The 14651-nt window shown below is 38.4% G+C and overlaps 1 protein-coding gene across 1 annotated transcript in view; it reads right to left on the bottom strand.

Annotated features, from left to right (window-relative positions):
* Positions 1-14651, bottom strand: part of MAST4 (microtubule associated serine/threonine kinase family member 4) — a 587203-nt gene that overhangs the window by 59707 nt on the left and 512845 nt on the right. The window contains exons 9-12 of the mRNA XM_019652425.1: positions 10869-11026; positions 8918-8993; positions 6856-7065; positions 143-244 (exon numbers count right to left, since the gene is read on the bottom strand). Coding sequence (XP_019507970.1) covers positions 143-244; positions 6856-7065; positions 8918-8993; positions 10869-11026 — 546 coding nt within the window. The remainder of the gene's footprint in view (positions 1-142; positions 245-6855; positions 7066-8917; positions 8994-10868; positions 11027-14651) is intronic.

The following is a 14651-nucleotide window of genomic DNA, read 5'->3' as shown; positions in this document are numbered from 1 at the left end:
ATCATAAACATCCACAATTGTAATTCCTGTTGACTCTGTCTAGCTCTGGTCTTTGAAGCCAAACGAAACTGGAGCTTTCTGATGGTCCAGGCTTTCCCACAGTTAACAATAAAGAATGGAGTCACATCCAGGGGTGACTTACCAGGCACTCTAACAACCGAGCAGGGCGGGCAATAACAATTAGGATCTTTCTGACCAGTTGTTTAATAAATGCCAATTCTCCACTTTCTGAACGGTCATGAGCCTACGAAAAAGCAATGGAAAGAATGATGAAACAGAGTTGTTCCATTATACATAAAAGAAAATCAGCAAAGCATGCTAATTAGATTAGCTGCAAATATTCTAACATTAAGTGATTTCGAAAATACTTTTAAAAGATTGATAAGTGGACGTTATCGCTACATAAATGGACACCATTTAATGTGTGTCTCTACAAAATGGTTCTATTAGCTAAATTTTAACTGCAAAACTTTGATTTATTCTCTGTGTTAAAAAATCAAATGGTAGGGCTCCTAGTGTGAGCCATGAATGAAGGAGACATTAAAAGCTTATGACACATTAAGGATGGTACAAATGACACATGGTACAAATAGAGCGGGCAACTGCTGCAGAACCTTGATTTTCCAGATGTAACATCTTAAATGTATGAAATGGCTACTTCTTTTGATATCCTGGGTATTTAACACATTCATGAAATATATTTTACATATACAATACATTTAGCCTACAAATTAATTATTTCATTATATGTAAAAAAGTGCGCATTACTTATTTCAAATGTTAGGAGGATAATGTTTATACTTGAATACACACGTATGATTTCCATTTGACATGCTGAATAAATAATACATTGGCACTCAACTCAATGAAATTTAACTGAATTAAAATCTTTTAAAGCTGTATTTTACATATTGCCTACATGTGAAATCGAAGAAGCACAACCAATATCCTGAGATCAAAACCCAGTTTATTCAGTCATTTTAATTTTCAATGACATTTTCTTGAAGAAATGAGGTAAATCTGTATCAAAGCAGATATAAAACCAGTTTTAAAAGTTTAAGTGTAATCTTCTATGCATGCTCACTTTTAGGCCTTCTTAATTTTTAAATTATTATCATTTACTTTCCTTTAAGGATTAGAAAAAGTCAAGGTGATACAGAATATAATTTCACAGACACAATAATAAACATTTAAAATCATTCTGGAAGGTGCTTTATTCTGACAAGGGCCAGTCCTCTCATGGAAAGAACCAAAGAGCAGACCAAATCTATGAAACACGATTATATTTAACAGTAGTATAACTACTGAATTTAAGCCACCAAATCAAAAGCAACTTTCTAAAAATTAGGTACAAAAATCATATACCATTAAAAGCAAACCAGCTAACATTTGAAAGACAAAAGCAGGAAAAATGACCATTGGTGAATAATTTTAAAACACAATGTGTTCAAAGCAAACCAACTAGTAACTAGAACTATAGGTACTAGTAACCAGTAAGAATGCTAGGACATACCATGTTTTCCCCAAAATAAGACCGGGTCTTATATTAATTTTTGCTCTGTCAAGCTACATTTATTCATGTACAAAAACTACATTTATTCAAACAGCTATGTCTGGCTGACAATCTTAACTGGGGCTTATGTTTGGGGTAGGGCTTATATTATGAGTATCCTGAAAAATCATGCTAGGGCTTATTTTCCAGTTAGATCTTATTTTTGGGGAAACACAGTACATAAGGAGATATACATAATATTTAAACTGTCTTTAAGTTTCCTTTTCAATTTTTGTTTTCAGCAAAAACATTTTGGAAGATACAATGAATGGCAAGAAATAAGTATATGAGGTGTGATAAAAAAAATACGGTGAATGTTAAAATTGTTAAAAATGTATTACATGAAAAGACACATTGCCATTACCCCTGTGAAATATTCCCCCTCAGTTTGAACACACTTATTCCATCATTCTTGCCACTTTCTGAAGCAGCTCCGGAAGTCCTCTTTCATGTTTCTAGTTGCGCTGTCTTGGCTGCTTCCATGTCCTGAATCAACTCAAAATGTTTACCTTTCATAGTAAGTTTGACTTTGGGGAAGAGCCAGAAGTCACACAGTGCCAGATCCAGTGAATAAGGTGGATGAGGACACACCGTAATGTTTTTATTTGACAGAAATTACTGTACCAGAAGCGATGTGTGACATGGAGCCTTTCCATTGTGATCAAAACTACAGTGAATGCTACTGCCAAGTGTCATCCAAAGGAAAAGCAGATATCTTCAATATGGGCAGCAGCATGTCAAACCTTAGTAGCAGTATGTGACAAGTTTCAACTTGTTTGGTGCAATCAGTCTGGCGTGAGCTACGGTTGAGGAAAGGTGTATTTTAAAGTGTGCCATGGTTAAGAGTTGGCTTGGGACGCCAGCTCTAAGCAGCAGGGCCCTGGTTTGGATCCCACATGAGGGCCAGCGATGCTGCGCCCTCTATAGCTAAGATGGTGAACAACAGCTCGACCTGGAGCTGGGCTGCTGTGAGTCGCCGGAGATGGCGTAGGCTGCAGTGGGGCTGGCCAGCAGCTGGTGTAAGCTTTCGTGAGCTGCCGTGAGCCGCCGTTTAATGGCCGGCGAGTGACTGCCTCTCCCAGGAAGAGCGCAATGATAATATCAACATGGGCCAGTGAAGCAATGTCCTCCACAACTAAACTGAAGAACAAAAGGACAGCAACTTGTCTGTTCCCCTTCCCCAATTCCCCAATGCTGTTCCCCTCCCCCAATTCCCCAATAAAAAAATCTTAAAAAAAAAAAGTGTACCGTAAATCATCTTCCATCATGACAATACTCTGTGTCACTCATCACTTCTGGTATATGGCAATTTCTGTCAAATAAAAACATTACTGTGTGTCCTCATCCACCTATCCACCGAATCTGCCACTGTATGACTTCTGGCTCTTCCCCAAAGTCAAAATGATTCAGGACATCGAGGCAGCCATGACAATGCAACTAAAGACACTCACAAAAAAGGACTTCCAGAACAGCTTCAGAAAATGGCAAGAACGATGGGATAAGTGTGTTCTAAGTGAAAGGGAATGTTTTGAGGGGGATTAATGGCAATGTGTCTTCTACTGTAATATTTTTTTTAATTTAAACATACACCATATTGTTTGATCACACATTGTATGTCTTCTTTATGATTTATCTTTAATCAAAACTAAACAGAGGGGCTGGCCAGGTGGCTCAGTTGGTTAGAGCACGAGCTCTGAGCAACAGGGTTGCCAGTTTGATTCCCACATGGGCCAGTGAGCTGTGCCCGAGCTGAGCTGCCACTGAGTTGCCAATGGGTGACTGGATGGCTCAGCTGGTGCTCTTAACAACAAGGTTGCTGATTAGACCCCTGCATGAGGTGGTGGGCTATGTCCCCCTCACCCCCCGCCCCGCAACTAGATTGAAAGTGGCAACTGGACTTGGAGCTGAGCTTGCGCCCTCCACAACTAAGATTGAAGGACAACAACTTGACTTGGAGCTAATAGGTCCTGGAAAAACACAATGTTCCCCTTCCCCAATTCCCCAACACTGTTCCCTTCCCCGATTCCCCAATAAAACTTTAAGTAAACAGAAAACTTTAAAGATGTAGCAAACAAGAAAAACCCCACCTAATTTCTTAATTGACAATTTCCTCTTACTATAATAATTATAGCTTTATAAATTCAGAAATGTAAATAAAGGAAATCTAAAAAGCCTGAACATGCTTTGGTGGTCACTTCACAGGGAAACAAGAACTTTGTATCTTAAAAAATTAAAAAAACAGTTTACATTATACAAATTCCATTTTTAAAACTACTCAGTTCATTCCTACTTCTAAGTTCTAGGAATTATCAGCAGTAACTAAGGCCAAAACAATGGGTTATATTAACTCAAAAGAGATTTTACCTACTAACATTGTTGGGTAGGTGGCAGGAGCTTTGTTGAAACATCACCAAACAAAACCACCCACACGGCATGAGAAGAAGAGTAATTTCCTGGCTGCCAACAAGCAGCCCCAGCACTCATGGATACCCTGTGCTTGCATTTTAAGTGTTGGCCACTGCACAAAATACTGAGACCCTGAATTGAGGGTAGGTTATAGCTTCCTGTGAATTTTATTTTCTTTGGCTAAATACACCTAAGTGACACAAAGAATGGAGACATAAAAGCATTCATCTGGAATTGACCTGGACATTAGGACTTTAAAAGGCATCAGTTAAATCAAGCTGTCTAGACCTCAGAGAGACCTGGGTATGGAAAAGACTGACAATGGGAAAAGTGACTGGGAGACAGGCCAGGCAGGAGCACAATGTCACAGCTGGGAACTGACGACACCGCGTCATGGGGAGAGCAAAGCGAGTTCCCACAATTTGGCTCCATCCAAAAGAGGCACGTTCTCCTGTCACCATTTTGCTCTAAACTCTGGAAGGACATTGTAAACATGACTCTGAAGATAGTTTTCATTTTTACAAAAGCACTGAAGGAAATGTTTATTTGTGAAGATAAACAAGAAAACATTCTTATTCATACCTAACAATGCCATTTATGCCACAAGTATATGTGCTTCTCTGCCCAAAAGAGCAATTTTTCTAAAAATCAACAGTTTTTACTGATTATATAGCCCATTCAGATGACTTTTGAAACCCTAAGATTTTTTTCTTTGAATTGTCATGAAACAATCTGCCAACTCTAACATACAGAAACAAAATTAAGTGAGAGATTTCAGTGTAAATAGCTTTAGATACCTATTGTATCCTTCTCAGGGAATGCCTATGAAGGAATGAAAAACACAGGATTAAACTGGTAATTATGGTAATATCCTGGGACAGAACTGTGTAATTAAGAAAAGAGCATCTCACAGAGGCTGACTACAGAGTTCCTCTCTTATCTGTCTCTTCTGTTTAAAAAGTGCACCATTTAACAAATATAATTTTCAAGGTATTCTCATAAGAAGTAATATGCACAGCGTTTCCTGCATTTTCCAGAAGTTGATTTAATGAAAAGGAATAGCAGAATTAGATAGTTGATGACAAATCATAACAGATCAATTATTTTGACATGTATATATGTGCCTCTTCTTTCTCCCACCCTGCCTCCCTCCCAGTTACCAAGGAGCCAAATAAATTCCAGGCACAGAGTGACGCCTCAGAGAGTTAGAGATGATTTGGAGGTAATCCTTGTCCCTCAAAGAGTCTAGTGCATGCTGGTGAAAGGAGGCCCTGAAACAGATCATTACAATGCATTGTGACTACATACATTGAGACGGATGGTACGACCACAGGCCACGTTATGGTTTTTACTGTAGGGAAGAATGGATCCACTGAAGGATGTTCAAGCAGCTGCACAAATGTATGAATTTGAAGGGTCAGGAATAGAAGGGAGGCAGGCCAGTGAGGATGAGGGCTGGAGCTAGGCAGTGCTTATAGAATAGAAGAGAGGAGTTGAACTCCTATCGGTGGGTTTAGTGAAAGGGGATTGGAAGTCATTTATGCAACACATATTTATTGAGTACTTCTATGTGTCACACTTTATCCTAGGGTGAACTCAGACAATATCCCTGCCCATACAGACATTATGTTCTAGTGCAGTGCTACTCAAACTGTGGCCTGAGGCTGGTAACAGTCCATGAACTGTTATAGGTCTATGATGAATAAGCACCGTATTGAGAATAAGCATTTAGCAACTCTTACAGCAATTCTACACTGCTGGAACACCCAAGTGCATCACCATTTTCCTGTAAATTAATTTTCATTTTAATTTATAGGAGAATTGGTCCATGTCAAATTGGAAATTAACAACACACACCAAAAACAATGTGTTCATCCCCAAAGACAGCCTGAGAAACACTGCCTCAGTGGACTACAATCGGCTGAAATGTGAGAAATGGGAACAGAGTATAGAAAACTCAGTTGGGAAGCTTGGACGGGCAAGGGAAGAAAAATAATGGCTGCTACTCAGAGAGGGATCTTCTTATCTCGCCACAAGTGAATATGTGAAAGGCAAAGGCAGATGGATTTCTAGAAAACGAGGGCACTAATATTTTCCTTCAGTTCCATGCAATTATTTACATATTCATGCTTAGGAAAAACAATCTTTGATTATGCTTACATGGGCATAATTTATTCCCTATGAGATACGGAAATGCAATATACCTAAATATATAGGTTAAATAGGTTTTACTTGTAGGCTGTGGCTGATCAATTTCAGTTAGAATAGCAATGTTATGTACTAATTCCATTCCGCCACACACACTCCCTTCCTGTCCCGGGTATTATCAGGAGCTAGACATGCAAGGGTTGGACTTACACAGGTCCTGTTTATCTGTCATTTCGGAAATTGGTTATTTTGTTAGAAGCATAACTGACACTAATGAAAATATAAGTTGCCATTTACCACCCAAACCACGTACAGGTTAATTAATAGGACACCCGGCCTGGAAGAAGCCAGCAATTTTCCATTTAGCTTTTTCAGATATTAGAACTAGATAGCATCATCAAATAATCCACGTGCACTCAGGCAATTTATAACTTTATGGCTAAATGGGGGGAAATCACTGCTTCAAAATCCCTCACAATCCATTTATCCTAGAGCCATAGATTGTTGGGTCCCAGGGTTCCTGTAAAGGTTAGTACATTAACTTTCTATTACTATAAAGGATGACCAGAATCAATTTACAGCAAGTAGCAACCAGGTTTTTTTTTTTTCCTTCTTCTTTGCTTCCCTGGAATATGAACTCCATCTCACGGTTAAGACTTGTTAAGCAAATGCTCTCAGAAAATTTTTTTCTTTTTTTCAGGGGAAAAGCAAAACAAATCAGCAAACTTTACATGATGCATGGCGCTTACCTCCTGTAGCAACTTATCTAATTTGTGCTGTAATTCAAGGAAGTAGCGTGAGGTGATAAGACCCTGGTGGGATTTATCCAAGCAATCTCGAGCCAGTTCAATAATCTGATGGTGAGTGAAACTCAGCACTCCATCTGCTAGGGGAAGAACATGGTCGGGAGAGTAGCTGGTGATAATTTCCTTTAGACGTTCTTCCATCTGAGCTGTAGCCTATTTAGAGAAGACACGCACACACAGATGTAATACAAGGAAACATAAATGTGGACAATTCAATCATCACATTGAGCTCGCATTTTCAGAGACCTCTACAAGTTAGTAAATAGAATTCTAGAAATTATATTTAAAGGAAGCCTCATTTCTGTATGATACTATAATGGTCTGATCTGATACACATCATTATATGTTCGTCAAAACTCACAGAATGTACAGCACCGAGAATGAACCTAATGTAAACTGTGGACTTTGGGTGATTATGACGTGTCAGCAGAGGTTCATCAACTGTAATAAATGGACCACGTGTTGATGGCAGGGAGTTGTGTGTGTGTGTGTGTGGGGGGGGGATCAGGAAAGAGTTAGAACTCTCTGTACTTTCTGCTCAGTTTTGCTGTGAACCTAAAACTGCTCTAAACAATGAAGTCTATTTGGGAAAAAACAAGAAGTAGCACAAGGTGAAAGAAAGATTTCAGATATATAAGGGAAACTGAATATCCCAGGGTGATAATTACGTTTTTGCTATGCCCTATCACATGTAAAATGGTCCATGTAATAAGCTCTTTAAATAACTCAATATCTGTCAAATGTTCTTATGCTTTCATTTCAGATCTTGGGCTCTTTCAGATCGATTGTCAAAAATATCAATTAGCTCTGTTTCGATGTATTCAAAAATCAAGACTGTTGCTCGAGTTCCACAGGGAGGGCCAAGTGTTTATTCTTTTGGCTATATTTTCTTATATGAGGCACACGCATCTTATACCACCTTGATCCTTTTCTCAAAAAGCTACGTCATGCGCAGAAAGCCCAGGAGATTCCTTTGGTGACATAAATCTGAATTTTCTTTCCAACTTTCATTTCCTTCTCTGTGATCCCCTAGTCAATACTCCTTGTTTACATTAATTGCCTAACCAGGGAGATTTCCTCTGCTTCCTGCTCCTCCCTGAAATCCTAACCAGTATTAACTAGTCTAGTCAGGATCTGGTTCCCTGGTGAGCAAGTCACATGTGATAAATGGCTGAAATGGCTTTGATCAATGGCATCAATCAGGTTCATTACAAATAATAAGTACTCTACTCCTGATTTATGAAACCAAAGATTTCCTTTTGTTCTCTTGCCAAGGGCTACAAAAGTATGTGTGTGTGGGGGGTGGGGGGGTGGGAAGGGGGAGAACAGGAACCAAATGGAGAGATTGCCTTTTCCTACATGTGTAGGAACACTTTGGTGGAAAAGCCATGAAAATGAGGTGACAGGGACTATCAGACAGAGGCTTGCTGAAGCCAGGGCTCCTGGTGACAGCCCTTCACCAAGTCCTCTCTGGCTCAGCTTCCTTTTGCCAGTCTAATGAGGGAGCATTGCAACTGAACCCTCACTTCTAAATGGATAGGGTTAGACATATAATTGCTAAAGAGATAGGAAGTCATAGAAAAGAAAGATTAGGTTAAAAAAAACAAAGACTTTGATGACATTACTAGTCTATAGGCTTCTGAGGAAGAAAACCGGTTCTGCTTGACGACACAGGAGCAGGCCTGGAACACGGGCCTAAGGAGTGCAAGGGCCCAGGGGCCTTTCCAAGCCGACTCTCCCAGCAGCGCCTCGCCAGGCCCACGCCACGGTGGTACATGCAACCAGCAGGGTTCACCTTGGAGCCCACTCAGCACAGGGAGCATAGCGAGCTCTCAGCAGTTTTTAAAACTGTTTGGTGATTTTATTTTTCTAAGAAGGCCGTGGTGCTGTTTTATGCAAGTCATTACTAGATTAGACCATTACTTCCCTTAAAACCACCTTACAGATGCTAAACCTATGTTGCCTGTTCGTTTCGATGCTAGGCATCTTCAATTCAACTCATTACCTTCGGGAACCTTTCTTTGTAGACATGGTTCATCATAATTATTTCATGGTCACAGCAGGCGGGAGAACGTCCAGGGCTGCAAGCAAAGCAAATTACCCTTTTAAACTTGCCACAGCATGAAATGAAAATAAGCCTTTTATTTATAAACAATCGGTTGCATCAATAGTACTATGCGGTCTTTGTAAAAAAAAAAAAAAAAAGAGTATATTAGGTAATAAACTACAAAATCAGTCATTAGCACACACATACATACCCGTAAACATAGAGATACTCTCAAGAGGATTCAAAAAGAAAGCTCAAGAAGTATAATACCACAAATTAATTACAGCTACTGTATATAACCAATTCAGGAAACATTCTTAAATTGAGATTATATTCTGTATGTAGCATGCACTTGTGTACTAATTCTGGATACCAATTAATGAACTGCAATATAAAAGAAAAGAGGGTAGCTACAAAAACAACATCAAGGACATGTGGAAGTGTATAATTTCACACTTTCATCATACACCTGCGCTCTGCCACGTCCCACTGAAGAGGTTTAGGAGCCTTCCATGGCACAGGTGTCTCCACTGAAATTCATTTTCTAGCCTAGCAACTATTAATTTGGGATGCTGAGGTAGGCACTGTATATAATATGAAACAGAGGTATAAACTGTTGTGAGTTTTTCTTTATTTCAGTAGTAGGTCCTAGTGGTATATAGTTGTGCAACTTTGGTGTGAGTGTTTCTGTTCCTGGGAGGAGATAGCTTGCACTAGATATCCTAGGATCTCCTTTCATCAAACCTAAACAGCAGCTGTGTGGTAAAATACGATACCATTAAATGAATTCGCAAAATCGGTCTTTTATTCCATATCTCAAAATAAGCTAACACATCTTACAATTACTGAGTTTGGCTATATGCACTACCAGTTTAGGATACTCTATAAGGTACAAAGGGAAAACCCTTCTCAGTAAACTTTGATATTCAACTGAATACCTGACAAACTATTTTTTACAATAAAACATTAATGTATCAAAGTGCACCAATTTCGTAGCATTAAGATCTCATACTGGGTGGACCTAGAGATAGACTGGGTTGGCCCCCTGCAGAGAAGGGCCTGCTGTCCCGGGTCCTCACCCAAAACCACGTTCTTCCTAAGGTACTGTATCCAGTGACTCAGGCGGAGATACAAAGGAAAGCCTTTGGTCTGAAGGGGCAGCTCCGCAGGGTCACGTCATCCCCTGTGGGATCAGCTGCAGTGTTGGGCCTGTATGGCGCCCAGACTTCTCCCTCTGCCTGATCCTGCTCTTCTCCTCCCTTCCACAGCCATTGACCCCACGCATTCCCTAATAAATACCGTCATCTCTGGTTTTGAGTCTGCTTCCTGAAGAACCAAACTGTGATGTATATTATTTTTTGAAACAAGGTCAAAATAAAACTGGCCTTACTCAATGTCAAATGACCTACATCTGATAGCCACAAAATTCAAGGGACATACTCCTAACCGTTTGTTCATAATCTTGGAGAAAGTTAGACTGGTGATGAGCAGGAAGAATGAAAGATCTGGTTGGGCTTTTACAATAGAATGTGGAATCCAAATTCTACATGTGAATCGGGATCCTTTGCAGGCAAGCTTCTCCCTCTTAAAGTATTAACTGCTCTTGCACCATAATTAGATTGCCTTGAAATTTCCAAATGGCTAGAAGTTTTTATAGGTGGTCCTTTTAATGCATTGTGATTACTGCTACTACAGCAATTAACAACTTGTGAAAATTTAAAATGAAAATAATCGGATGCCTTTCAATGGTAATTAACAATATCATGTGTAGATGGATAAAAACATACTATATTTATAGTAGTTCACAATTCAGTTAACACATAAATAAATTAGAGGACCAAAGGTCTTCCTTGAAATGGATGAAAAGAGATGATCCAATAAGTAACGTTTTTCAATCGGGTCTACACACCTCAGACTTCGGGAACGGGGGCGCATGGGCGTGTTCCTGCATCTGTTCTCCGTGGCAATGCTTTCAGTGGTACAAAAATGTTTCGATAAGAAGTGTAATTCATCTGGCGTTGGTTGGTATGGTAACTGATGCAATTTCTCCTGGGAGGAACAGGATGACTAAAACAAACCAAAGTGAAGTTACATGGCTACCTCAAAAAAATTCTTCAAATGAAAATGAGATCAAAGCACTAAAACTTGATATACCACTGCTTTATATTGTTTCCTTTTCATGTTATCATTACAATAACTGATGCCTACATACGTTTACATACTGGTGCCTAGATACGTTTTCTGGGAGGTCAAAATTGCTTCTATAGTTCATCTCATTTGTCTTACGACAACTTCCTCAAAGACAGTTTCTGCTCTGGAGAAAACCCAAGCTCTGAAACTGGATAGGATCCAGTCAAAGCCAAAGCAAGAAAGTGACAATTGGAGGAAAAATTTGGGTGCATTAAATGACAGATTCTCAACTCAGTATGGTACATTTACTTCTACTGCTGCTCACAATCAAACACTGTGACTTTTAGGTACATAAGTAACATAAAATGAATTGTACAATGTGTAACCATAAATAAGGTAATGAAATCACTCTTTACAATGCATGTTATCCTTTGATGCGATTATCATCGATATGTGCCCTGGGTGAAAAGGAGAACAGATGAGGATACTTTTCTCTGAATGCCATTGTTTTAAAAATTGGATTTTTGTTCTTTGGCTAAGACTAACATTATTTTTTAACAGCTTCAGTGGTGGTGTGTTTTTAATCCCTTCAGTATAGATTTGATTTTTGAAAATTTTCATTCATTACTTGGAGCCAGGTAAGGTAGACAAGGTTAAATAACACTGCTTTTAATCAATCTGAGAAATATAACTACAATGCAGAGACTTTTGTTTTTATTGGGCAATGAACTCTGTAAGCAATTCTAACAAAAGAGATGGAGAAATTTTTGAGTAATGGAAACATGGTTAGAATAAGCATATTTTGAAGGATACCACTCATTTGAAAATTCAGTTATAGTAGGCTATTTTTTATTTAACAAAAGTCATTAGGTTAAGAGCACACTTCATAAACACTGAAGCACCGAAATGCAGTAACACTAGAAATTAATGACTAGAACTCAAAAACAGCCTTATACCTTGAAATTACAAAACACATTACTAAGTACATACAGAGACAGAGATTTTTATAATATAATGAGATTATTTTATAAACCATAAAAATGAAAACACTGCTAGAAAGACTTATGAGATAAATCAAAACTCTATTCAGAAAGTACAGGCACAGCCTTAACCGCTTTCACTATGAAAAAAGAAATAAAACATCAACTAAGTCAACTCAAGAAATCAGAAAAAGAATAATAAAAACAATGTAAACAGGAGAAAAGCAGCAATGATAAAAGCAAAAATAAGGAAATTAGCAAACAGAAAAACAGAATTAAGAACCTGTACCTATGTCTCAAAGGTAAATCAATGTCCACAATTTTGTATCTAAGATTTCAAAACCCCCAAACCTGAATTTTATTCATAAGTTTACAGTAATCTCTTTTGGTGGAAAAGCATCAACTGACCTGATGGGAAGCTGGTTACAATATGTATTTAATCTACTTAGTGCGAATGTTGATTCAGGTTGCTGTAGAAATATAAATCTATTTGATTATGAGCAGCTGGTCCAGTTGCTGCCGGGCTGCTATGTACCCTACAGGGTTCATGTTACTTTTCTAAAATGTGAACATTAATTGCAAAACACAGCAGGTTCAAGAGTTTCACATAAGGTATTATGGACCTGTACTTGCATAAGAATGACACCAAGGGACTTCAAGAGAGTGGTTCCCTCTGTGGAAGAAGAGAGGTAAAAGGAAGGGGTTGGGTAGGAGGGGCTTTAGTGGTATATTTAACATTTTATTTACAAAGCAAAATAAAAATTTATATAAAAAATAGTTGCAGCAAAACTAACAAAATGTTAGCATGCGTTAACTCTAAGAGGGAAATACTGTGGTTATGCCATATCTATAGCCATGTAACCGAACTCCACGTGGAATGTGCCCCATGTGTACTGATGGAGAATATGTAAAACTGAATGATGCAGTGGTGTAAGTAAGTATAGTAACCTTCAGAGTATTAAAGAAGCATGGAGACAAGGAGCTTCTCTGGGGAGAGAGCCTCTTTCAGCTCTGAACAAGCAAGGTGTAAGCGGGACCAGGGCGACACTAGCATGAGTCTAGCCCTGGGAACAACTGGAGGCCAGCAAAATGTCCTGGGGATTCAAAAGGTACCCAAAACATGAGTTGGTGTTGAACAATAGAGAAACGCAACATTCAGTTTCAGCAGCGATTGGGGGCTCAAAGGAGAATTTGGAAAGCCAGTGAGAGCTTCCTGCACAACAGAGGGCGCAGCTGCTGTCCCCAAGACCTCATGCTCTTACTGAAAACATACCTCCACTGGTCAAAACATCCCTGGAATGCCACTTTTACAAGTTTCAAGAATTAGTTTGGGAGTTTCCCAGCAAACTGACTCTCATTCCTTATGTATCTAGCATGTTCTCTAAGTGTGGTGTCAATGAGTCTCGTCACCCAACTAGTTTGCATATGACCTTTGATTATATCATAAATCAAATCTACAAAGAGTGAAGATTTACACAAAAACTGTGCTGTTAGTTCTCAAGGCAATTAGAATTGTTCCCAAAAATGTTCTGAGGAATGACATCATTCAAATAAGCATTTTCATCTCTCAAGATGACCATTCTGCAAAAGACAGTATTTATATGCATGCATAAATTTCTACTTGTTATTTAATTAAAGTGATATCATTTTATAGTCATAGCTCATATGTATAGGTTATTATATTTGTTTGCATTCCTTCCCTTAGCAGAAAATAATTTATCCAGTAAGAAATACAAGAGGGGACGTCTCCCTACTGCTGCAATTCCCTATCACTTATTTTAAAATTGAAAATTATCATCTGAATATTATCTCGGAAAAGTTACACATATTGATTTCAACTGCAAAACTTGAAGTTAAAAGAAGTTGCAAGACTAAATATTGTCTGGAAGAACTGATTAAGTTCATATCACCAAATCTTTCCAATTTCAGAAGATAGCATTTTTAACACTTGCCAATTTTGCAGTTTCTATAATATCCAAAGGAGACAGACCTGATTTTACATTTCAGCATAAGAAGTCCTGAAATTCAGCTCACAACACAATTATCTGTAAACTGAAGCTATATTTCCAAAGAATTTTAAATTTCACTTGTATATATTCTATATTTTTATTTAAAAAATAATTAAAATGCATTTTTGATTGGCTAAACAACTAACAGTTAACCCAGAAAATAAGAATCTAAGAGTGCTTCAGATTAGTTTTAGAAGAGAAGAAAATGCAACTACTAAGCAGCTTTGCACAATTTTTGCCCTAATATTTACAAGACAAGAACACAAAGAAGCTGAGAAATAAGAAGTAGCTTTTCAAATTTTCACTCATCATTTTTCACAACCAATAGGGAGAAAAGATAGCTGAACTTCTGTGCAACAGCACCTACACTCCACAAACTTAGCAGGTCCTGATATCTTTTGGCAAAAAGAGTAATTCTGAAGGCAAAAATTTATTTTGAAGGACAATATAAACAATGACATGATGCCATCTTCTTCAATAAAATAAACAATTAAGAGCAAAGCTGTGTTACCTCTGGTCAGAAGCTGTTTGAAACACAGCACGTGTGTGTGTGTGTGTGTGTGTGTGTGTGTG

The sequence above is a fragment of the Hipposideros armiger genome, unplaced genomic scaffold (assembly GCF_001890085.2).
Source record: "Hipposideros armiger isolate ML-2016 unplaced genomic scaffold, ASM189008v1 scaffold_179, whole genome shotgun sequence".
NCBI classification, from domain to species: Eukaryota; Metazoa; Chordata; class Mammalia; order Chiroptera; family Hipposideridae; genus Hipposideros; species Hipposideros armiger.
Note: the sequence above shows the minus strand (reverse complement) of the source record. Positions and strands in the feature narration are given on the sequence as shown.